At 34.8% G+C, this 26,298-nt stretch overlaps 1 protein-coding gene across 9 annotated transcripts in view; it reads right to left on the reverse strand.

Moving 5' to 3' along the window:
* Nucleotides 1-26,298, reverse strand: part of Cdc2rk (cyclin-dependent kinase 10) — a 124,450-nt gene that overhangs the window by 43,686 nt on the left and 54,466 nt on the right. For all 9 annotated transcript variants that reach the window (XR_013031642.1, XM_076514923.1, XM_076514918.1 and 6 more), the window contains 4 exons: nucleotides 24,529-24,581; nucleotides 18,465-18,534; nucleotides 5,799-5,858; nucleotides 1,966-2,089 (listed from right to left, as the gene is read on the reverse strand). Coding sequence is in view for 8 of the 9 variants with exons in the window: in XM_076514923.1 (XP_076371038.1) it covers nucleotides 1,966-2,089; nucleotides 5,799-5,858; nucleotides 18,465-18,534; nucleotides 24,529-24,581 (307 nt within the window). In the remaining variant the exon portion in view is untranslated. The remainder of the gene's footprint in view (nucleotides 1-1,965; nucleotides 2,090-5,798; nucleotides 5,859-18,464; nucleotides 18,535-24,528; nucleotides 24,582-26,298) is intronic.

Below are 26,298 nucleotides of genomic sequence, written 5' to 3' on the forward strand. Positions count from 1 at the left end.
CACTACAGTTAACACAGTGTAGTTCCAGTTCACACTTGTAGGTATCATGGTCTTTGCCACCACAAGAACACATGTTAAAAAAACCATGACATGATATCATTGAGTGATGAAACCACTGACACTGGAAACATCTAAGAGGGTTGGGAATGTATGGCTGTACCTTACAGTTCAGATAACCTGCTTGTCTGTGTCAGGAAGACACACTGATGTAAACGTGAATATCAGAACATTAGTAGACATCATAATTCTGTCTTTTTGAGTGAAGATTGGTGCACCACAGAAGTACCTTGGCTGAAGAAACCAGTGAGGAATGTTGTTTTAAATCCCTCTCAACTAAAACTCCTCCAGAAGAATTCAAAGTTGCATGGGGAGTAATCTGGATGGGCATATCCCCCATGGCCTTCAATTTCAAGAGGAGTTTGGTATGTTGTGGTGAAGATGTTTCCACTAAAATATCTCCAGAGCATAACTTCTTTACTGACTTGGGGGAGCCAGCAAGCCTCTCTAATCCCTTTTGAATAAGGATTTCTTGGATAAAAATGTATAATTAGAAGTCAAGGTACAGGAATTCACTGTGATGGTGACTGAACAACAGATTTGTCCATGCACTGCCATTTTCCAATAATCTATTTTTTCAACTTTTTCATTTCTATTTATTTTTTCATGAATGGGGGTGTCCATAATAAAGGCAATACATTTCAGTGCCCACTGACCCCACCCACCATGAAGCCCTATGAGGGGAGGCACTACAATGCCAAACAAGGACATTGCAGCAACTCCAAAGTTTCATGAGCACTGTACCCAAACATCAGCATCAGATGCAATGTCAACAACACCTGTTGACAACGTTCAACACCGATACTCACTTCACCCTTGCCTAATTGGACCAGCTGACTGACCGTGGGGGGCCACCCAAAAGCTGCTCATCAACAGTAATTCAAGTCCAAAGTGGTGTGTTGGGATTGGACCCCCTCAACCACCATAATCCTCTCCTCCCCTTCATGGGTCACCACACGCAGCAAAGACGTGGGTAGATGTTTAGATTCTAGAGGAGATAAAATGAAAGTACAGAACTTTCTCTGGGAGGTTCTTTCACCATGCACAGGAATCTATCTCAAGGGGAAGACAAAAAGTTCAAACTGGCAGAATTTTCTTCCAAACTCTTTTAATTGTATTTCTAAGAATTTTAAACATGCAATTAATAAACTTTTCTAATTGAATAAACTTAAATGCTGAAGTATTAACAAAAATATGTGGAATAACAACTACAAGTTTACTTTTAAAAACATTTTTAATGGTGCAGCTTTTCCCTCAAGGTATGGTGCACCCAGTTGCACTGTATAGTTAAATGCTTGACATAAATTTTATTTCAGCTCACTCCTCCAAGATTAATAAGATGTTTTTAACGATAAAGCAAAATTTAAATAATCAAAATGTATTTTATCATGTGAAGATTTTTTAAAACGAATATTTTAACTGTTATGATAACAACACTCCACTTGTAAAAATTAAAGGACATTTTAAGTACTGTTGGCTTTTACAGTAAGTTATACCTGTTCATCCTAACAGCAGTTTTCAGAAACTGATCAAGAGCAAGATCTAAACAGGTTTTTGTATATTTGGTACTAAAGTGATTTATATAAGTATGTGGAAATTAAATATTTTCTGAGATTCAGTACTGATTTAGTAAATTAATCTGAAGTGGTAATATTCACACTCATGAAAGTCGTACAGCAAACATTTTTTTCAGCATTAAATGACAATGCAAAGCCAAATATTTGCTAAAAATTTCTTCCATGTATATAAGAATGGATTTCAGATTTGAAAACCTAAATAAAAAAATTACACATCAGCACATTTTCATGACTATGCTTTTGTAACATTAATATAAATGTTTAATCAAAAATTTACATACTGAAAACTTTACTAAAGTAATAGCTTTCACTGCTCAATATAAGTCCTTACTTGCCAAATTTGATCATTAGGAGTTCCAAGCAGTTCAATTATCAATTCTATTTGATGAATTTCTGATCGTCCTGGCAACATTGGTTTGTGAAGTAAAAGCTCCCCCAGGATACACCCTGCTGCCCTAAAGAATTATAAACTAAAATGAATAATTTGTATTAATAAGTTCAGAGAATGCATGAAAAGAAGAAGAAATAAATCATAAGAGGGAAGAACAGGAAAGCTAAAAGCTGAAAACGAGATAGAAAAGCAAAAAGGAGGAGAAGTAAATTACAGGAAGAAACAAAAGTAAAGCTTGAAGCTGAAAAAGAATTTAAAGAGATGAAATACATGCAAAAAATCTGATGAATTAAGAAAAAAATTAGGAAGAATGATGGATGCAGCTGTAGTGAGAAGTTTGAGAGAAACTGAAAAAAAACTAGGGAGAAGGCAAAGTTTACATTTAGTAGCTTATCACTAGGAAATTCAATGTAGTTTATCATGAAGCTTTAACTTAGTGTGTAATTTTTGTATGAAAATCGAATTTTTAAATAAATGTTCTTTAAAAGAAATGTCTTTGTGTTTGTAAATACCTATTTCAAGTAATATGGAAACTTGTGCAGTGAATGTTAATTCAGCTAGTTATTCTCATATAACAAAACAGCAAAGAGGTAAAAGGGGCAAGTATGTTAATTACAAAGATGCTATAAACTTTCAGTATACTTTCAGTTATTACAACCTTTTAGTTTTTAGAGCTGTACTTATACAGCATATGAATAAACCATGTATTTATACTTTCTTGTAATATTATCAAATTTATTCTGTATATGTGAAAACTTCACATAATGCATAGCTGAGAAAGATGTTAAATTGATTTGGTTCTAGCACTTTATTCCTTTACTTATTCTCACATAAATAATACCTATTCTGACCAAGGGAGATATTACTACAAAACTGCAAATTGTGCAAGGATGTTGGAATTTCCAATGATATCTTCAAATTATGGTTCACTTATGTATGAACGGAAGTTATAATTTTATACTGAAAATATATTTCCGATAGGCACTTACTTTCTTGCACATAAATAGCTATTCATGTTTAATGCTGCTTTCTGAATGCAAAATATGATTTTGCATGCCACAACACATGAGCTCCCAAGTACCTCACAGATAACTGTTTCAAATGCATCTCTCAAGAAAACATCATGAAACAACCCTCTACCAATAAGAGGTGTATGTGATGCACATGACTCATTCTATTTGATTCAACCAAACTATTACTTTGAGTTTTGGCAGAAAAACATTAAAAAATGTTTCCTGTAAGGAAAGACACACAGGATGATAAGCATCAATAAAAGCCTTAATGTAATCCATATTAGGATGGGAATCTTGACAGTTCCACTGTATCAAATTGTCTATTTTACTTGGGTGGAAAGCTCTTCTACTTCTGACCACGTCATTTCTGTTTAGCTGAAGAAGGTCTGTTGAACCTCATAGATCCTGCCCTGTGTCCCTTTCAATGTATGTAGATTACAGCAACTGAGGGTGCAAACAAATAATTGTTGGCATCTCAGGGTCAAAGAAGAAGGTGGACCTGAGTAAACACCAGAAGAAAGAATCAAAAGAAGTGAATCCAGGGAAACTCATGGAAGATATGGTAGAAACAGAGATAGGAATAGACATTAATTCATCAACTCTTTAAACCATGGAGGGCAAAAAACTCTTTTTGGAGGCAAAGAAAGATCTATCTGCACTCTCATTGTAGCAGTGAAACATAATGCAACAGCATATGTTTGAGACAGAGTGGTGGACAGTAACTTCTGAGCCTCTGGGTAAGAAATATTATTCATAGTTTTTAAACATTGGACATCTTTCTCTTTCACTCACTTATGGCAAGAATAAAAGTAAGAGGGGTGAGAACCAACCACTACAGCAAACACAGTGAGGTTCCAGTTCACACTTATAGGTGTTGTGGTTTTTACCACTAAAAAACCCCTGTCAAAGAAATTGGACAAGATGCCTTTGAATGTCCAAACTGCTGACACTGAAAACACTGGAGAAAGTTGGAAATATATGGTTATACTTTACAGCTCAAGTAACCTGCTTTCATAGTTGTAGGTGAACGTGGAAATGTAAGTGTCAAAATAAGAACATCTGTAGGCAGCATTATTCCGTTCTTATAAATGGAGATATGGCACGCCATAGAAATGTTTTGGCTGGAAAATTGATTGAAGATCTCAGACTCAGGAATGTTCTTTAAATCCCCCTCAATAATAACTCCTTTTGAGGAATTTAAAGTAGCATGGGGAGTAACCACAATGGGTGTACCACCAACAGCCTTCAATTTCAGGAAGAGATTGGTGTGTTGTGGTGTAGATGTCACCACCAAAATGTCTCCACAGTGCAACTTCCTGACTGACTTGGAGGAGCCAGCAAGCCTCTCTAATCCCTTTTGAATGGAAATTGAAGACATCTGTCCTAAGGATTTCTCAGATAACGAATGAAAAATGAGAAATCAAGGCATGCAATATTACTATGATAGTGACTGTGCAACAAGGACTCTGAAGCAATGCAAGGGTTTCGTGAGCACTATACCCAGTAATATCCACAACAATTGCGAAAACTTGTTGCCAAGTAAGAAATACATAGTCTATAAGAATGTGTTTAATATGAAACAGTGGTAATTTTTATTAGTGACACTGTCATAAAAAATAGTGTTTAATAACAAAGTATTAATTTACCAGAAATATTAAAAACACCTTGAAATTTGAAATCATTAATGAAAGATACTTTTTAATTTTATCAATATGAAAACTACTGTAAAGATTACCACAAAACAAATGTTTCTATTATTATAGCTTCAAGGTTTTTAATTTTCTCTTTACACTCATTAGAATTACTGATGATAATGAATGTATTAATGCCAGTTTTCTTTTTCATAATATCAGAGTATTTATTTAAATGCTCTTTAATATATTTCAGAATATTAACTATTAGACAGGGGCATAGATCCTGGGGGTAAGGGGGAATACATCCCCCCTTCATTTTAGGTGGAGGGTATGGTGCATACAATCATTCTCCCTACAGTTTGGTCTGTTGAATTGTTCTATGGCATCACAGGCCTACAAATTGTGTTTGTTCTTGTGATTTTCGTGTTCTTATCAATTGAATTACATAATTAGGCCTAGATGTAGGCATTTTCAGTAGCCGAAATGTACATCTTTAATAAAGGCGTGCTTCTAAGCCTTTCGATCTAAGCAGTAGTTTGTAAGTATCAGTCAGTAGGCCTAAGTATGCATGCAAGTATCGTGGCAACAAGATTACTCTATAACTGCATGTTTACAGCTTTCAGATTCATGTAATCAGAGGTTATCAATTTGCAAATTGAACAGTCCACATAAGTGGTTGCAAAAATCATCCCACCCCCCAATCGGGTGTAAAAAATATATGTCCCTGCTGTTAGAGATAAGAAATCCTTAGATCTATTTATTTTAGCCTTTGCAATAAACCTTGTCAAGGAAAACTTTGACCAAACCAACATATGCAATAACTAAAAACTTTTATATTCTAATTTATTAGTGTGAAGCATTTCTACAGGTATCTTTAACTATTTATAAAAAATATTTTTTTATATGCAGAAATGATAATCTAACCCAAATCTCTTTTTCCTTTATCTTCAAAATAATTGCATCTAAATGAGTATGAGATTGTAAAAGAAATTTTCACTCCCAAAGTGAAATTAGGAATATGCTAATTTATCATACAAGTTCAATGAAAAAGTCTGTCATGGCTAGATGACACAACATAAACAAGACAGTGAAAAATAGATCTGGATGTGTGAGACTGAGAACTTACCACATATCAATAGCTGTTGTCTGTATTCTGGATTGAAGCAAAAGCTCTGGAGCACGGTACCTATAACATATTTTCATACATGAAAGATAAATATAATCAATGTCAATTTTTTTCAGAAAAAGGGAAAAAATATTTAATAATTTTACCAATTAAAGTACCTATGAAAGGGAATGTGTAACAATAAGATTTAAAAGATAGCAATATGTCAGACCAATCATAACAGAGAAATTAAAATTTTCAGTGATGTCAAGAAAACCCACTTGTAGAGAAAAATATATACGTAAAAACAGCTCGTTTGGGTTGAGAAAACTTTTTACGTAGAGGAGCGAACAACGTTCCGACCTTCTTCAGTCAACTTCAGGTTCACAAAGAAAGAAAGAGGTAACTGACTGGAAGCTTTAATAAATACACAAACATTATCCAAAATTTACAGAAAAAAATACTTAAAGCCATGTTGAACACGAAATACAGAGACCTACATGACTTACAAAAAACAAAAAATGAACCTAGACCATAAACTGGCATGCTGCATTAAACCAGAGATTTACGGACTTATACAACAAAACATAAACCAAATCAACACTAGGAATGATAGAGACAAAAAGACCCACAACAAAAAACTAGAAAAACTAAGATGCTAACAACATAAAAGACACCACAACAAACCATTGACTAACCTCATAATTAACAGATCCGGCTGACAATTAAACAAAAATGAAATACATCTACTTAACAAAGGACTCAACTTTGCAATAGCACCTAAATACATTCCAACCTTAGAAATTAAAACATCTTTAGAAGATCTAACCAGGAGACTTGTGATACTTTCCACAGAAAACAAAAACAAGAAAACAACTGAAAACAACCAACAGAAAGAAGACAACTTAGACAATTTTATTGACATCCAACAGCCAAACTTCCCAGGAAAAATTAAAAATTTATATTTTCCAGAAACACCTAAAAACAACATCTTAAACGATTTTTTCAAAGAATTTTCTCACAAAACCATCTACATAATTTCACAAAACAGAAAGCAAAAAGAGACATTAATTCCATTAAAAACCTAAAACAAAACAAAATCACAAAAATTCTAAAAGCAGATAAAGGTAACGCTATGGTCATAATAAATGCGAATGAATACACCCAAAAAATGAAGAATATCCTATCAGACACTGACAAATTTAAACCAATACACACAAATCCAACAAAGACACACGAGACACAACTGAACAAATTACTACTAAAAATGAAAAAATCCAACACAATTTCACAAACACTTTATTCCTACCTACGCAAAAACCGATTCACGCACACTACAAATATACGGCATCCCCAAACCTCATAAACCAGATTGTCCATTATGACTAATAATGTCCACATATGAATCGTTTAATTACAATCTTGGTACATACATAGTATGGGTATTCTCCAAATATGTAACATCAGCCAGCTCATTCATCAAAGACTCTTTTAATTTCAAGTCTAATCTCAATCAACTTAATCATAAAGTCTTTATGGCCAATTTCGATGTTATATCCCTCTTTACAGAAGTTCCAACCACTGAAGCCTGCAAGACAGCCTTAGAACTCTATATCTGAGATCTAACTCATCTACATACATTCCCAGCAACCAATTAGCAACCCTAATAGAATTCACCACGACGAAGACAAACTTCATGTTCAACAACCACAACTATATACAAACAAATGGCCTAAGCATGGGTAACCCAGTATCACCAGTTCTAGCCAATATTTTTATGACACAAGTTGAAACACAAGCAATTAACACAGCATTACATCCACCACTACACTGGTACAGATATGTAGATGACACAGTTGCGGGATTCAAATCTACAGAACACACACTTAATTTTTTCAATCACATTAACACTATACATCCCAACATTAACTTCATATGTGAACAAGAAGCAAGCAATCAAATATCATTTCTTAACCTCAAAATTACAAGAACCAATACACAATTTAAAACAGAAATCCACCGAAAAATCACCCATATTGGACTATACATTCCTTGGGACTCAGCACATGAAACAAAACAAAAACTCAACATACTAAGAAACCAAATAAACACAGCCATAAAACTATGCTCACCAGATAAAATTAATGATGAATTAGACAAAATAAAACAATACTTCATCAACATCAATAAGTTTCCTCCACAAACCGTAGAAAACATTATACACACACACCTAGACAGAAAGCAAAATCAACTAACAAAAGTAAATATATCTCACGAATCAAAAAATCACAAAACCATATACTGCTGTATACCATATATTCCCGACATCAGCAAACAAATAACCAACATTTGCTGAAAACTGGTAACAAAATATGACATTCCAGTTAATACCAAATTTATTCGAAAACCAGGCACAAAACTGAGGTCTATACTATGTAAAAACTACACTGACAACCACCACACCAACATTATTTACAAAATACAATGTGATAACTGCCACGACTTCTATATTGGAGAAACAAGTAGAAAAATGGAAACCAGATTCAAAGAACATAAAAAGTCACCTTCACACGTTTTCGAACACTGCAAGTCAAATAAACACAACATAACCATAGAAAACACTCAAATACTAAATAAAGAAACAAATATAAACAAATGCAAAATTAAAGAAGCCTTACTTATACAACAACTCAAGCCCAAAATAAACCAATACAAAGGAACACCTTTATACCTATATTAAAAATAATATAAGAAGAAGAAAATAATATAAAATAATAATAAAATAAATAATATAAAATTATACATTCAAACATCTAAACACGCCCTTCATGTTCCGACACTCAGTTACACAACCCCTTTCAAACATGTGGTCAGCTTCCGATCAGTTACTTCTTTCTTTCTTTGTGAACCTGACGATAACCGAAAAAGGTTGAAACATTGTTCGCTTCACTATGTAAAATATTTTCTCAACCCAAATTAAAATTTTGTTTACTAGATAAATGCCTACCAGTCTAATTTTAGACGATATTACTTTATAAATTATAAGAAATATATTATTTCAGAAAACAGAAACTTGGGTTGAAAGACAGAAATATTTATGTATGGTTTGGTTACAAAAATACATTAATCCATTTATAAAAAATAAAGTATACAATCTTATTATTGTGACAAACATAATTAGTTGAAAGACAGAAGAATAAGGCTTATTTCTAAGGAAAAAAATATATCACTGACATTTAGAAGATAGAAATATACTAATCTAATCTAAAAGACAAAAATAAACCAATCTGGTTAAGCTACCAGATTTACATCAGCTAAATTTAGAAAACACTTTTACATCATGTTATTTAGGAAAATACAATAATCAAAAATATAATACAGAAGAAATGAAAAACTAGATCTTGTGTGTCTGGAAAATTCAAAAACATGAAAGAATACCAGTGTAACTTAAGAGATAAAAGTTAGGTAATTAAAGAATACCACAGTCATTTGGAAGGCATAAAAAGTATACTATTCAGAGTTGAAAAAAAATGAAATATTTCACAAAAAGTTTAAAAGAAGTATAACAAAATGACTTGACAGACAGATGGACACCATACAATCAGCTTTACTATGCATAATATAAGAATCAAATAGAAAAGAGATGTTTTGAATACAGTCAAAAATAATTAAATCCAGTTTAGAGACAAATATACAAATCAGATTTACAAATACATGTGACCAATGACACAACTGTAAAAATCACATTCAGAATATTCAGAATTAATAAATTATTTATCAATAGTAGCATTAATTAAAAAGCAACTTTACTTAAATTTTGAATTACATTCTTGAAAAGGGCACATTTCTTCAGCTACATTTTGCATCAAAATTGTTTAAACCAGCAGTGCTCTAAGACAATACCATAAATTATAATTATGCAAGGATTACACAAACACAAAAGAAAAGAAACAAAAACTAAAAACTAACCAGTTCAAATGTATATATATATATATGTCTTGTTTCATGAAAAATTAATAAAAAAAATATTTGCATCACATGTGAGACATTACCCCTACTTCTCAAAAACACTATATAGTTCCTCAATGATGCCATTTTTTACTGAATACACCTGTTTTATAACTCATAAAATTTAATTTGTTTTCTCAACAAAGTTGAGCAATTAGTGGAATTTGATAATCAATAACTGACAGCCTTGTTAATCTGTTATATAGAACTAAATGATTAGTACACTCCCTTACAATACCCCAGCCCCACATAAGCACAAACAAAAGATTTATTCCAATACTGTTTTAGTTTTCTATATTTTTTTCTTAAACTTAAATATTTACTATTAATATCATTTGCTCTATCCAATCATATTTAAACTTTCTTTACGATTGTTTTCAAAGCTATGTTTTGTTAAAGATGATCAAACCACTTAACGTGGCATAATAAAAGCAAAGTTTTTGTATAGGCCTTGGCTAAAACCAAGGTAAATGGCAGCAAATTAAAAAGTGAATAATATATATTCAATGGGTGATAGCTTCTCAGCAAAAAGAAAGATATTCTTTGCAAAGTATGGGAAAATTATAAGTTGACGTGGAGTTTATTTTAATTACAAGCAAAACTCTCTATAGCTATGCAGAATTGAAAAATGTGAACTTTTACTTTTTTTCATGCATTACACAAAATAAATGTTAGAAAATGACAACACGTTTATTCTAAAATAATTTCAAGTTAAAACTGTTGAAATGAAAACAGAATTAACATATAAAATTGACTTTAAAATTTCTGTTTCTAAAACATACATCAGATAGCAACAAATTTGAAAAGACAGAGGAAACTCCTGTCTTCAGACTTCATACACTATAATTTATGACCAAGTTACAGTTTTTAACCATAGAACAGTAGTGTAAAGTCATTATGACCCCATACAAGGTAACCTGTATACTAAACTATCCATGCAGGAATTTTAGGGTTAATACTGGCCTTTGTAAGCTAAAATTGCAATTGCAGTGTTTAACATTTAAAAATGATAAAATGTTTATTCTCTTATTGGCTGCCAGTTGTAACAATAATGTATACAGTTTTCCAGAAATATAATCTTTATGAGTTTTTAAAATTTTAATTAATTTCTAGCCCCCTATGCAATAACCTAAATTAACTCAGGCATGTGAATAATATTGAAGCATTGTATGAAATTTATAATTCAGTATTATACAGTAGACCAACTGTTTGATGATGCTGTTACAGAATTCTTTTATTTATGTTATTAAATGGTAAGTTACAAAGGAATTAAAATCCATAAACACACCACAATTATAAAAGGCCTTCTTTGATTCATTGATCCAAGCTGTGCTGATGTTAACATTATTCCAAACTAAAAATATATTTCCAGTAATACTTACCTCTGCTAACACTATAGCTATTTCTCAAACTTCAGGGTCTCCACTCCATGCCCATCTATCCATTGAGAACATTTGCTCCAGTCTTTTATATACCACTCAACTGCCTTAAGCAAATTCTAATTTGCAAATTCCTCCATCAACTGCAATGTATCCTTTATCTAGGCACTATATATAAGCACCTTGTCCTGATAATATAATAATTTCTTTCAAGACATAAACCAATTTTAGGTGAGGAGGTATAGTGGAAGAGTATCAGCACAGGTAAGTAGTACATTTTCATTTTAGAAAAATGTTATCTTCCAAAACATACCATCCACTGATATTATAGATAGAATCCCACACAGAGGTTGAGGGTCCAGTACAGGCATGATCCATACAGAAAAAATAATGGGACCACACTGCATTTGGAATTATGAGGAGACAGTGGACCACCTTCCATGATCAAAAGTCTAAAATAACATTCATCAAAGAGAAAAACCAGGCACTCCTCAACCAGATAGCTTTGTGTCAAATCTGAGTAGGAATTATTAGTAGGTTACCACAGAAGATGGTGCCACTGGTACTGACATCTGGGAAAAACATCCAGGGACCCTTGCAGGAGGACCTCACTCTTTGCTCTCTTCTCCAAGAGTAGAGTTTGTTTTGTTTGTTTGTTTGATTTAGTGTTTTATGGCACAAATCAGCTAGGCTATCTGCACCAAACATCCAGTGAAAAGTTAAAAGAAAATTTAATAAAATTCTTAAAAGGAAATTAAGGTAAAACAAAACAAAGTTTAAAAATCATAAACAGTATAAAACCAATGTTTACATCTAGTCTACAATGTCAAGAGAAAAAATACAGTAATTCAAGTTGTAAAGGACTTTCTGTAGCATAACTGTAATAATCATAACATGCCAGGAAGATTAACAGGTAAGTACAAAACCTCCATGCTGTATCAATAAGCCTTCTCAATGTTAAAGAATATTGATACAAGATATTGTCGTTTGAAAAAGGCTTCTCTGATTGACGTTTCAAGTCGAATCAGATGGTCCATGGTGGAGCGCTGTTGTCAGAACCCACATTGGGTGGGCGAGAGAAGGTTGTTTCATTCGAGGAACCAAACAAGACTAGCATTAACCATCCTCTCTAAGGTCTTACACAGACAGCTCATCAAAGCAATTGGACGGAAGTTTGAAGGAATCTTGGGATCTTTCCTAAGCTGAGAGAAAGGTAAGATAATAGCCTGGCACCAGGCATTAGGAAAAACATTCTCCTGCCAGATCCACTTAAAAACAATTAGAAGAATATCAAGAGAGGCAGGAGAGAGATAGCGCAGCATGTCATAGTGTACATCATCAGGTCCAACAGATGTACTGCCAGGCCGATTTAGGGCCATTTTCAGTTCCACCAGTGTAAAGGGATGATTATATTAAAAGAAACAGTCAGTTCAAAGGAAAGAGGTGAAAGCTCTGCCCAAGTCTTGATGGCTAGAAGGTGGAGGAAGAAGCAAAAATGCTAGAGACCCAAAAAAGCTTTTATTTAGAGTATTGGTGATGCTTCAGGTATCAACTACTTCTTAGCCATCAGAGAGGAAGATCAAGAGGAAGATTGTCCACTGACCTTTCAAAACTTGTCCCATATGACTTTGGAACTGGTGGTAGAAGATATTCTGGTTGTGAACTTAATCCAAGATTCCTTCTGGTTTTGATGTCTTACCCATCGAGCATGTGCACAGGCCAGCTGGAAAGCGATGCAGTTCGAGAGTGTGAAATATCTCACGGAAAGTATCCCAGCCTCGTTTTTAGCCTTCCGTGCCACATGGGAGGCAGGATTCCACTATGGACAAGGATATAGTGGAAAAGGTGTAGAGGTTTTAGGAATACATTGAGAAGCTGCTTGTATAATACAGTAAGTTACTGCTGCCACAAGTCGTCTATTGATGGCAGTATCAATTTCTATTAGAGCAGTGAAAGAGGGCCAATTTGCCTGATCCAGCTACCACCAGGGCACACAGGTTGGGTGGCATGGACCACGGCCAGTCTCTCTCAATATTATAGGAAAATGATCACTGCCTCATGGATTATTGTCAACCCTCCATGAAAAATGAGATAAAGGACTGACTAGGTACATGAAAATAAGTAGAAGAATCAGCATTGAAAAGAGAAAGGTTGTGATCAAACAGCATATGCTCTACAGAGCGACCCTTCCCATCAATATCAGCACTTCCCCAGAGGGAATGATGTCCATTAAAGTCCCCCAGGAGTATAAAGGGAGATGACAACTGTTCAATGACAGCATCAAGGTCTGATTGATCATATGCCTCTCTAGGTGACAGGTAGAGAAAACAAACAGTGATGGTATGACCCAAGGAACCAGGGATGGCTATGGCCTCCAAGGGTGTGTCAAGTGGCAAAGATAGGGTGGGCACATGCTGATCAACCAACATTGCCACCCCTCCATGCATTCATCCATCACACAGCCTGTCATTTCTGTATAAAGAAAACTGCAGAAAGGTGACTGTATCAGCAGGTTTCAGAAATGGTAGGAAAACAGAATGGTAGGAAGTAATCAGTGTTTTGATGTCATCCAGATTAGAACATAAACATTGACAGTTCCATTATATCAGGGTGGCCATTTTTATTTATGTGTAGACGTATTAGGTGGAGAACCCTTCTGTTTACAACCATATGTCTTTTCCTTACTGTCCGTATTTGAGGGAGGTCTATCAACCTCCATAGATCATGTCCTGGGTCAATTGGGCAGGTCTTGGGTGTTGGAAGGGGACTCCAGAGACTGAGGACGTAAACAAATGATTGTTTTGCATCTTGGGGTGAAAGAAGAAGATGGATCCGAGGAAATGCCTGTACCTGAAACCAAAGGATGTGGATCTTAGGATTTGGTGGAATGTATAAAAGGGACAAAGATAGGTGTTGAAGTTGATTCATCACCTTTTTTAACCATGGAGGTCAAAAGACATTTTATTTGTTTGGAGAACAAATGTTTAAAAGGCAGAGAGAGAGAGATCTGTCTGCACTCCCACAGTAGTTGGGGAACGAAGTGCAACAGCATATGTCTGAGATGAGGTGGTTCACAGCAATTTTTGATCCCAGGATAGGTAATATTATGAATTGTTTTCAAATGTTGCACCTCTTTTCCTTCCAACCATTTAGAGCAAGAACGAAAGTAAGATGGGTGAGAACCATGGCAATTGATGCAATGAAAGTCTGTTTCACACTCATAGACATCATGGTCCTTGCATCTGCAACGTACATAATCAGGGAACCAAGACATGACGTCTTTGAGTGACCAAACCTTTGACTCTAGAAACATCGGAGAGGGTTTGGAATGTATGGCTGTACCCTGCAATTAAGATAACCTGCCTTGATGGTGGCAGGTAATGTAAATGTCAGAATGAGGACATTGGTTGGCACCATAATTCCATCTTTGCGAGTGGAGATACGCCTCACTGCAGAAACTCCTTGGGTGGAGAAACCAGCGAGAATCTCCGACTCTGGGATGTTCTTCAAATCCCTCTCAACAATAACTCCTCATGATGAATTCAAAGTAGCATGAGGTGTAACCTCAATAGGTATATCCCCAATTGCCTTTGAATGCAAGAGGAATTCACTGCGTTGAGATGGGGATATTTCCACCAATATGTCACCAGACCAAAGCTTCTTTATTGACTTTGGAGAGCCAGCAAGTCCCTCTAGTCCCTTCTGAATGAAAAAAGGAGACATTTGCCTTAAAGGTTTGTCTAAAAGTGAGTGCAATATAAGAAAATGAGGTACAACAGGTGGTAAAGATGGTGAGGATTGCTGTTCAGAATCTTCAGGACATGGTTGTTTACCTATAGACTGTTTTTTCACTATTTTATTAAGATTTTTAATTGGAGTATCTATAATAAAGAGAGGGAAATTTTGGTGCCCACTGACACCACCCACCATGGAGCCCTAAGAGGGAACGCACTACAATGTCAAACAAGGACACTGCAGCAACACCAGGGTTTCGTGAGCACTATACCCAAACACCAGCATCAGATATAATATCCACAACACCTGTTGAGAACATCCAACACTGCTACTTGGTTGACTCTAGCCCAACTGGACCAGCCAATTGACCCAAGGGGGTCACCCCAAGGCTGCCCATCTACAGAAATTCAAGGCCAAGGTGGTGCATTGGGGTTTGACACCTCAACCACTTGGATCCTCTCCTCCCCTTCATGGGTTGCCATGCATGGCAAACATGTGGGTAGATATTTAGATCCCAGAAGAGGTAAACAGAAAGAACAGAACCTTCCCTGGGAGGTCCCCTCACCACATACAGAAATCCACACCGAGGGGCCAAGAGTAGAGAAACAGACTCGAACACTGTGGAAGAAAAGCCTCTGTTTACCACCCTAGCAACTGGAAATTACGAGTGGTAAGGATTCCTGAGCTTCACCAGTAGAGTCTGGGGGATAAAATGCATTGGGGAGCCCTGAAGAACAGTTGCTTTGCAAAATTGTGCAAATGGTAAACCAAGTTCCCTATATTTTTAAAAGCAAACTGATTCCAATTTATTCAACCTGAAGATTGGAAGGGACAGGCAGATGAAAAATCACAAACAGAGAATGGCTGCCAACAAATAGAGGTGGTAACAGGCATCATGGAAGGAAGCTATGCAGGCACTATAATGGAGAAGAGCACATACAGGAAATAGAAGTCTATCTGGGTCAAGCTGAGAATAAATGTGGAAAACTGGCATAAAAGAGGAGTTACCTACATAAGCTGCCAAAGGACTGGGGAGGAAAAAACAATCTGGATAGAGGAGAAGTTATGTAGAATGATAAAGAGTACATGAAATATCCACAGAAAATAAATCAGGCTTTTATGTCTACAGGCCAAGAGAAGAAGAAAGTAAGTCTTGAGGAAAAGGTAAAAGAAGAAGTATTCAGAAGTTGGTTTGAACAGAGATAAAGCAGGGCAGTGAAGGGCCACTTTAACATCCCAATCTGGAAGGGCAACCCACCGTTGTGAACAACAAATCCAGAAGGAATACATCAACAGGGAAAAAGTAGGAGAGGTAAACACTCTACGATATCAGGAAAAGTGAAAGAAGTGGGACAAGACTATCTGATAACCCTAGTTCAAGGAAACCCTCAATCAGAAAGCCAAGTGGGAAAATCCAAAAAGTGAATTGAGCAGGGGAAAACCCTCAACCCAAAGACCAATGGTAGAAAACGTTCTATTTACAGTAATAAACTTTCATGGATGAATGACAAAAGGAATGAGCCAGAAAAGAAGCTACCTGACAGAATAATCTGGATCTCATTCTCAAAGAATGGAAAAAAAAGCATGAAGATGGAGGCAAGGAAGAGCTCAATGAAGGTTGATAAATAAAGAATGGAATCAGAGAAAAAAGTAATGGAGGAGTAAATTGGAGCTAAAGAAGCCACAGAAACCACAGCTGAAACAGCAAGTAATGAGCAATCAGAAGGAACTGACTTAGAGTGGTATAAATTATCAAAATCATCCAATGAAGAAATAGAATGGAAGGACAGACATATAGTTATTTGTTGGTCCTATTCTGACTGAAAGCATCAACAGCCAGAGTGAAAGGATAAGGGACTGGAAACCAAAATAGAGGAAATATGTGGCTAAGGAACATGGCAAAAGCATCAATGTAAGAAGTAACTGACTGAAAGCAAAGCCACTGGAAAATAAGAGGATCAAGAGACCACTCCACTGGATCGATCTTATCTGGAGAAGAAAGCTGTTCTGTGACAAAACTGAAACCACTCAGAACATGACATGTAATGACATGAATATCTAGAATGTTGGCACAAAAAAAAAAGATAAAAAGTATGAATACAGACAGATCAAGAGTGGGAGCCACTCTGTTGACTAAGATAAGCAACCATTTAAGAATGACCAGATAGGATCATTACCAAATGATTCCTGGTCATATGGAGAAACTGAACTAAAGCATGAGATATAGCAAGAAGCTCCAGAATATTGATATGATATGACCTCTCAGCTGTAGAACAATACCCCAATAAGACTCTTATCATCCACAGGCCAAGAGGAAAAAAAATTAAGCTGGCAATGCTAATTGACCCATTTCCCCCATTGCTTAAGAGATGCTTCTATGAAAATGTCTAAATCTGAACAAGGAGTAGAAAGTGGAATACCAGCTAACATTTAAGTTTTATCTAACCACCAATGCAGATCATTGAGAAAAATAGTAGGAAGGGTGAAACGAACCATCAAAGGATTGCTCATGAGATTTCACTGGTTGGGAAGTGCCCACTAAAGAGCCTGCATATAAGCCCTACCTAAGGGGATAAGGGTTGTCCCACCACAGACCACAACCCAAAAAGCTACAGAGCCTCACAAGCTGTAACAGAAAAAGCAGCAAGAGCATAAAGAACTGAAAACTTTATAAAACAAAATAAAAGAGGAAGTTGGGTTCAACTGGGATGGGAATTGATAGAACACCCAAATGGACACTAGGTAAGTTGCATGAATAACATCTTGAACTTGATTAACCAGCCCACTCAAGCCACCTCCAGGAATAGCTGTTGAGTGTGATGGGTGGACACCTGTTCAAAACAACTTAACAGCAGCCATTTGTCCATATAATTATGAAAGTCCAACCTGAAAACATGTAAATGACAAACAAATGGTCTGACAACCTGACAAGAATCATACAAAACCAAAGTAAGTTTTGAATTTAAAAAATCTGATTTTGCCATACAAAAGACTTGTAATGCTTACTGAGAGCTTGTCATATGTTTTGAAGATACATAAAACATTTTAAAAGTTATAGTTTGGAAAGTGATGGTCACTTTAGAGTTATGAACTTGGTTCAATCAGTAGAGCCTATTGCAAGAGTGTTAATCACCATTTAAAATATTATGAGCAATCACTTTTGGTTTACAATATTGTATACACTTAAATTCTTTAAATTATATTTTTTATTCATTTTTTAATCTGAAACAGGTGCAACAGAATGTACTTTTTGCAAAAAAGTAAACTTAAGGTAACTAATGGAATGAATAAGAAAAAAAACCAGGTTATTTAGTAAATGAAAATTTTCATTTAAATGTTGAGAAAATAAAGCAGCAAAACTCACTATGAAAACAAAATTTTCACATGAATAACGAAAATAATTCCCCAAAATCATTCCCAAAAGCTGTATAACATATAATTTCAACATGAACTTCAATGAAGCAATGGACAATTTGCCAAATGAATGTTATGTCTGGGCACATAAACTGAAAATATCAAAATACACATTAGTCAAACAGTGTAAATTATGAAATAAACAACTTACCATAGAGTCACTACTTTAGGTGTCATTGGTTTCAAAGGAATACCATATTTCCTTGCTAGTCCAAAGTCAGCTAATAAAAACATCCAATGATAACAATATTATCAATATTATACATAAATTAGGTTTTAGCATATAATAAAATGTACTGTCTATTTTACTTTATGTGTTGGTAATTAAACTACTCAAAATTCCACTTTTCAGATAGGTTTATAAATAAGTGTATAACTGGCTTAGCCAAACTGATTATAAAAGATAAATAAATTAAAAAGGCACTCTAAAAGTTCAAAAGAGCCAAAATTTTCATTTCCAAAACAAAAATAAAACATTTTTTTTCCTCTGATTTACTGTCAAATTTTTGCAAAGGTTTTCACTCAGGTATACTGCACTTAGACACTGTCTCACAAACAGAATAGAGGTAATCATGGATTGGCTTGAATCACCAATTAAGGTCAAGGTTACATACTATAGTTTTCATTCCAGAGACAAAGACACACTGCAAGAGTACTGGATTAACCACAAGTCCAACACCAACACAATTATTTTACTTTTCCTTGCATGTAGTTAACTTCTTTTCTAGTTATAATAGTTATGTGAAATCATCTGAGCAACAAATAATGGAGCCTGGTTTAATCATCTACTTTTAAAAAACACCATTCAATATTAGATGAACCATCAATCACTTCTGTTTGGTCTTGTTTTTGTTTATTAGAAAATATCATTAGTCAGAGGTTTGGCTTTGCTGTTTTTTATAAGAAAACTACATACACAACTCACAATTCAAACTGAGCTATATAACAAAACCTGTTATAACCAATTAAACTTCACCACTGATGTCATGAAAACTAATATATTGTTAAACATTAAATCACTAAGTTTAAATAAATAATTACTCTACAAAAAAAAAGCCTTGTATGTCAAACGATAAGCTCCTCTTGAAGAATAATACTTTCAATTTTTCTTTTTTTTCATTGTTTACAGAAACTTCTTATTTCATATACTAATTCTCCTCCTATGGTCTGCACCAATATCTGCAGTTTCCTTGTCAGTCTTTCTTTACACGCTGCTGCCAATACGGATCACCTCAACAGGATCCCTTGTCTTTGTCTTGATCTTGTGTAACCTATGATCTGTCTTGCCCAATCTTTCTGTATACTGGCACAGTAGATCTTGTACCTTTTTATTCTGCTTACTAGTTGCCAGTCAGTTCCTCATTATGTTGACATTCTGGTACATTTCATATCCACACAATGGTATTAAGCCTAGTAGGTCTTCATCTTCTAGGACAAAGCCTCCATCTTGTGGTTCTGCATTTATGACAGCCACAGTTGCCATGTCCATCTATATCCCAATAGCTGCAACCATAAGGTTTTCTTTTGTCTCAAAGTACCTCTTCAACAAATTGGCATAGTATATCTTTGTCTTCCCTATAACTTTCACCTGACCACGTTTTCCTGTACTGCAAAAGATCCTTTCCCCTATCAGGTGAGTTTCTTGGTGGCTGTGCATAGCAGAACTAGGACATTCTGTGTGACCTAAAATATTATAATTTTCCTATAACTGAAAATTTATTTCTGATAACTACTTCCCTCCTCTCACAAGATTAGCTATTCTCATTTATTTCTATATGCAAGCATTTTTCTATTTTGCATACCTTCTGCAACTCCTATTGGAATCAAATTATTGCAATATATTTCTCATGTAAATCATCATATGTCACTACTTCACCAACAAGACCACAGTACACTCTTGTGACTCCCTCAATGCACCTTTATCAAACAATAACCTCGAAGTTTGGCATATGATAAAAGCACCGTAAATGAGAGGAGAGAAATGATAAGAATTGTAAGCAGAGTGAAGTAACTATCAGAAATATAATTGTCCTATAATGAAAATGTAACTTCTGATACAGTTCTCCCTTCAATCACAAGATCAGCTAGAATCCCATGCTGAATAAGTAGAGGGACAGACATCCCCCCAAAAAAAAAATTTCAAAGGTTATCTTCATAAATGAGAAAGTCAAAATTAAAGACCTAATAAGAGGAACTGCACCAGTTCTGAGTCAAGTATATTCTTCACTAATTTGTGTAAGTTGTAAGAAACCAGGTAAAAAATGAGAGGAGCATATCTGAGTGGGAGAGAATGCAATAGAAAAGTGATTTAACCAATAAAAGATATAGCAACTCTATCCTACAACAAAGAAGGTGGGTAAACCAGAATGCATCCTTTAGTGTAGAATTATGTCCAACATCTGCACAAGAAAATGATGAGAATCATCCCTTCTTCCTCTCAAACTTAAGTACCAGGAAACTGAGAACTACTCCAATTCCTGCATATGACACAAGATTAGCTTTGAGCTGTCAATCCAGGAATTAAACCTCTTGTAGCCAAAGGAAGTCTATCATTGCATGCAATAAACTCCTTTTACCATGAAATAATTCAGAATCATACAGAGGGCAATAACGTCCATGTAATAACAGAAAACGAGGGAAAGCCAAAGATAAAACCAGAGTAACCCAATGTATCCCTGCTGTGACCCAGAACACGAAAGGAAAATTAGAGAAAGGAAGATAAACTACTCAAAACCTGTGTGAAAACTTATGTTGATTGGTTCACTCTAAATTCAAAACCAATCTGCAGCATACTGGCATCCACACAAGAGAAAGATGAGTGCTTCCAACTGAAGAAGTGAACTGCATTTTAATGTCTCACTCTGTAGTATGATTAATCAAAGATTGGAGGATATCACTTCACCTACACTGGCAGACCACCACTCTGAACTGGGTAGTGGTAAATGCATGAAGGTGAGAAAAAAACTCACAAACTGCAAAGCTACCTAAAAACAAGAGAAAGAAGGAACCACTCCACTGGATAAATCTTGTTGGAGCAGGATCTACAGTGCGGTTGAAAACACCCAGAGCATGACATGCAATGAAACAATTGTGTTGCACATGGGCTTAATATAGAAGAACAAATGTATGAAAATACAGGGACTTTGACTAGATGCCTCCTTCATGACTGATATAAGCCAGTACCATTAAATTGTTGGAATGGATCATTCCAAGAAAATGTAAATGAGAAGAAAGCGATAAAAAGCCCAACAAATGGCAAGGAACTCTAGGATGTTAATATATAAAAACTCTTCATTGACAGACAAATAACCTTAGGCCTCCTTGTAATTAACCCCTGCACCCCTGCCCCCAAAGGGATGCATCTGTAAAAGAGAGGTAAGCCCAAATGAGTAGGAAACGGTACACCTGCCAACGCACAAGTCTTGTCCAACCATTAAAGAAGATCATCTCCAAGGGAAGAAGAAATGGTAATAGGTGTATCCAAGGAATCCTGAGTAAGGTTCAATTGATTGTGCAGGGTCTACTGAAAAAAAAAAATAAAAAAAGCCACATGTGGAGGAAGAGAACCAAAGATGGCAAATCCCTAACATGGAGGGATGAAGAAGGAGTATCCCACAAAAAACGAAGTATAAGTAAAACACCTAAAAATGGAAATGGAAGGTAAACATTAACCATAAAAGTTTAGACAGGGTACAACAAAACTGAAGATCTAGGTAGGGGAGAAAATGAAAAGGAGTAACAGTTATCCAAACAACAAAAAACCCCATGAATAAATTCTGCCTGATGGTAAACTAAGGCAAAATGACTGAATCCTGTTAATGGCACAGCTTGTAAGTACCCAATCTCAAAACAGACAAAAAGATAATAAAGAAACAATTTCAAGAGAAGGAAATATACTGTAAAACATGTCTAAAGAAAATAAAAACTGATATAGGTCAAGGAGATTCTGCAGTAAAGGCCTAGAATGCAATCCATGGCAAGATGAAGGAAAACTAAAAACCTGGGTATCTGAAATTGGTTCAGCCATTATAGCAGGAAGACAATACAGGGAGCAGGTTGGATAGATCCCATCAAAGAGGCCAACACAAACAAAATTAAGGGTAAAAAGTATAAAGTATAAGTTAAATGAAATAAATTGTAAGAAATTAACAGATAGTTGTTAAGCATAAGCTAAGAAGGCATTTATTATAATTGGTAATAATCCTCAAGTAGAACTACAAGTAAACCAAGAATAACAGATACATGTAAGCCTAATTGCACAGTGCAGGACAAATGCTATCACTAAAATAAAAATCTTAACCGAACAATAAGTATAATAATTAAAATGAAATTAACAGGAATTTACAAACTGAAAAATAAGAGTGCATGAACAATAACCTACATATGAGACAAGATATACGGCAGAAAAACAACATAATTAAATAAATAATTGATATCCCAGTCAAATGAATTACAGGTAATCCTAAAATAAAAAAAAGAGACCATTTTTATGAGTTGTACAGGAAAAAGAATACAACTGAGCCTAATTTTTAATTTGAACTAGGCAATGAGTATTGACTAAAATAATAAAACTGATGTTATAAAACTACGAATAACAATATCAAAGGTATTTAAAAACCATAACAATTTATACATCTTATCTTTTCAAACTCAGCAGACTATATGTCAAAATGTGTAGGCTTTGAAATTGAGGTGATGCCTGACAAATATCAGCCCCTTGGAAGATCAATCTTCTGAGGAAGTAAAGCTGAAAATCTTCCCATGGAGTACCACAACCTGAAGCCAGTGTAAATGTGCAAATAGAATGAATGACCTCCGAAGTGATAACGTAGAATTCATAATGCAAAATGAATAACTAAATATAACTGAGTTGGCAGAAACAAAGAAAAAAAAGTTTTCCTAATTAAGTAATAAGAGCTGTAACCAGAAAGAAATGCAAAATAATTCCACTTCAGAATAATTCAACAGGTTACTGGTATCAGTATTGTATAACAAAGAGTAAATTTGTTGAAATAAATTAATTCAAAGAAATGGAAAAAAAATTAAAATAAAACACCTGAAGAGAGAAATTAATTCAAAGAAATAGGAAAAATTAAAATAAAACACTTGAAGAAAGTACAAACTAAATGTAAGAATACAAACACTGCTAAACATGAAGTGATAGTTCATCAGAATTGAGGAGAGTGAGTTACATACATTAAGAGAGTAAATTTCACACTTATTGGCAGAAGGTTGTTGCATGATGAATCTTTACAAGATGCATTAGAAACAACCAATTACACCTATGGGAATTACAAGACTTGTAGCATGCACAAAGAATGTTGTTGCATACAGAGGGCAGCACTAAATGAAAACAGCTATTTATGTGAGATGACGAAATGCACCATGCCAGAATATGAATTTTCAAAACACAAACAATACATAGTTAATTAAAATATAAAAGCAAAACTTAAATGCAATCTGTCTACCAAACTAATATGTATAAGGAGAGAAAAAATTACTAAGTTCTATCTCACTAATGGTCTTTAAAAATCCTTTCTAAAATGCATACATCACTTAACTGATCTTGCCTAGTTACTCCAGATACTGTGTAATCTGCTCTTTTTATTGATTGTAAGAAGGGCATTCAACTTAAAACTGTTACTTAGTAATACATCTTCAACTCTGCAAGTGAATGTGGCTTATCTTAAACTAAGGAAATATTTATAATGATTTCTTAAAGGAGAAATTCTTGAAATATGCTTGACTTTCTGCTAACCAACACATGTAAGGTGCACCTTGGGCATCTGAAGGAAATGTCTATGGTGAACATACAGTTTCTTCTATACCAGGTCTTGTAAAGTTGAAAAACTGTAACTGTGAGCAAATCACATGACAGCAAAAAGTGCAGTTTTTAATTGTTGTTTCAGATGTTTCTTTTGAGAGACAGGAAATAAAAATGCAGATAATATAGAACATTCAAGTATAATAATACTTTCATTAAAATACTTGACAATAAAGCAGTTCAATTAAATTTTGAATGTAATGCAGTACCAATGCAGAAAAGAATTTAAAAAGGTACCAGAAGTTATAGGGTTAATACATTCAATAACTTTTGTACAAACAACTAAAACCATTGAGCAGGAGAAAATAAGTGTAGTGAAATAGTTTGACAAAATAATAACTAATTATAGGTAAATGCAGAAAGGCATCAAATCCAGCTTATCTCAACTTACCTATCTTTAAACAGCCATGATCGGTCAGAAGCAGATTTGACACTTTAAGGTCACTAGAAGATAATTGTAAACACAAAAAAGTGCTTGCTTTAATAATATCAGAGTAATAAGAAATTAATGAGACTACCTTTTAACTTTAATTAAAAAAGTACAAGATAGAAGTAAATCCTAAATTATGGACAAAGTGATTCAAAAATTTAAATGGTTAAATACTTATGTAAATGTAGGAGAAGTACATTAATTCTTTGCTAATGCTACAAATGTAACCAAATAATGATTTCGTTGTCATCACCCAATAGCAATAATTTTATTTTGTAATTAGAATTCATACACCATTTGTAAAATTTCAGGCAAATTTAACACAAAGGCTATTCCTAACTTAAGTGAATAGACTAGAGGGAGAAATCTAGTCATCATTGCCTACAGCCAACTTCTGAACTACACTTTTGCCAACAAATAGTGACTGTACTTTATAATTCCCCCATAGCTCAAACAACAAACCCATTTTGTGGACCAGGGATTTGAACTTGCGACCCACAGATTGCAAGTTGAATACCCTAACCACCTAACCATGCTTAACCCAAATTTATACTTCAAAATTTCCTCATGCTTATTCTACTTGTAGCTGTTTAATTCTGAATACTTTAAGTTTTAACACCATGTGTTACAAACTTAAACAGAAATTATTTAACAATATTTCAACAGTAATCACACATTAAACATTATTTAGTAGAAAATTCACTCATTTGATTCACATAATACCCATTACTTTAAAACTGTTCTTGCATTCTAAAAAAAATACATACACACCATCAAAACTTTACCTAGCAATTCCCTCTGTGTACTGGAGCACACCATTATGGTTTGGGGGAGGAGGTAAGGGTAGTAGCTCCATTACTTCAGTTAAATGTACTAAGTCTCTTTTGAAATTAGGTACTTACTTAATTACTAAACAACATTCATATGTTTGAACAAGAGGAAATCCTCAATAGCTATGGCTGTAAATTGATCTCAAATCAGTCAACAGATAGAGATGTGAGCAAAAAGTTTGTACTTGAAACAAAAACTCATAACCATTTTATGATCTACTATACCACAGTTAAAAAGTGACCTTAAACATGATTGGATGTTAAACAGCATCACAGCAGACAGACTTAGCTGCAATATTGGCGAGCTTGTTCCCACAAATATCAACATTGCCTGGTATCCAGAAGAACTGGATAGAAGTAGATGATGAAGAGAAATGGGCCACTTGGTTTTGAATATCAATAAGAATAGGGTAAGACCTAACGTGAAGCAATTCCAGGATCAGTAGAGAGCTAAGTAATTCAGTATAAACAGTATAGTTCATGTACTGCATAGCTTCTATGTGATCCAGGGCAAGAGAAGTGGCATACAATTCATCAGTGAGCACAGAAACTGTAAAGGGGATCCTCTGTACAACTACCCAACAACAAAAAATCCATGGCAGAACCCACAGAATCACCTAATTTTAAACTATCCATATAAATGGGAATGGAAGAATTAGATGACTCAAAGAAAGGTCACACTTGGGGATGGAAATAAGCCATGGTGAGATGGGATGACCTGTGGAGACAAACATCATCCAAAGACAGACCCAATTCAGCAAGCTGCAACTGGATATGAAGGCAAAAAAAACAACAAAAAACAATGTCAGACCGTCTATTCTGAAAAAGCATGACCCACTGAGAAAAGAAAACACAACCCCATGCAGGATGCTGTGGTAAGGATTGAAGTTTTGAAGCATAC

The sequence above is a fragment of the Tachypleus tridentatus genome, chromosome 7 (genome assembly GCF_004210375.1).
Source record: "Tachypleus tridentatus isolate NWPU-2018 chromosome 7, ASM421037v1, whole genome shotgun sequence".
NCBI lineage: Eukaryota > Metazoa > Arthropoda > Merostomata > Xiphosura > Limulidae > Tachypleus > Tachypleus tridentatus.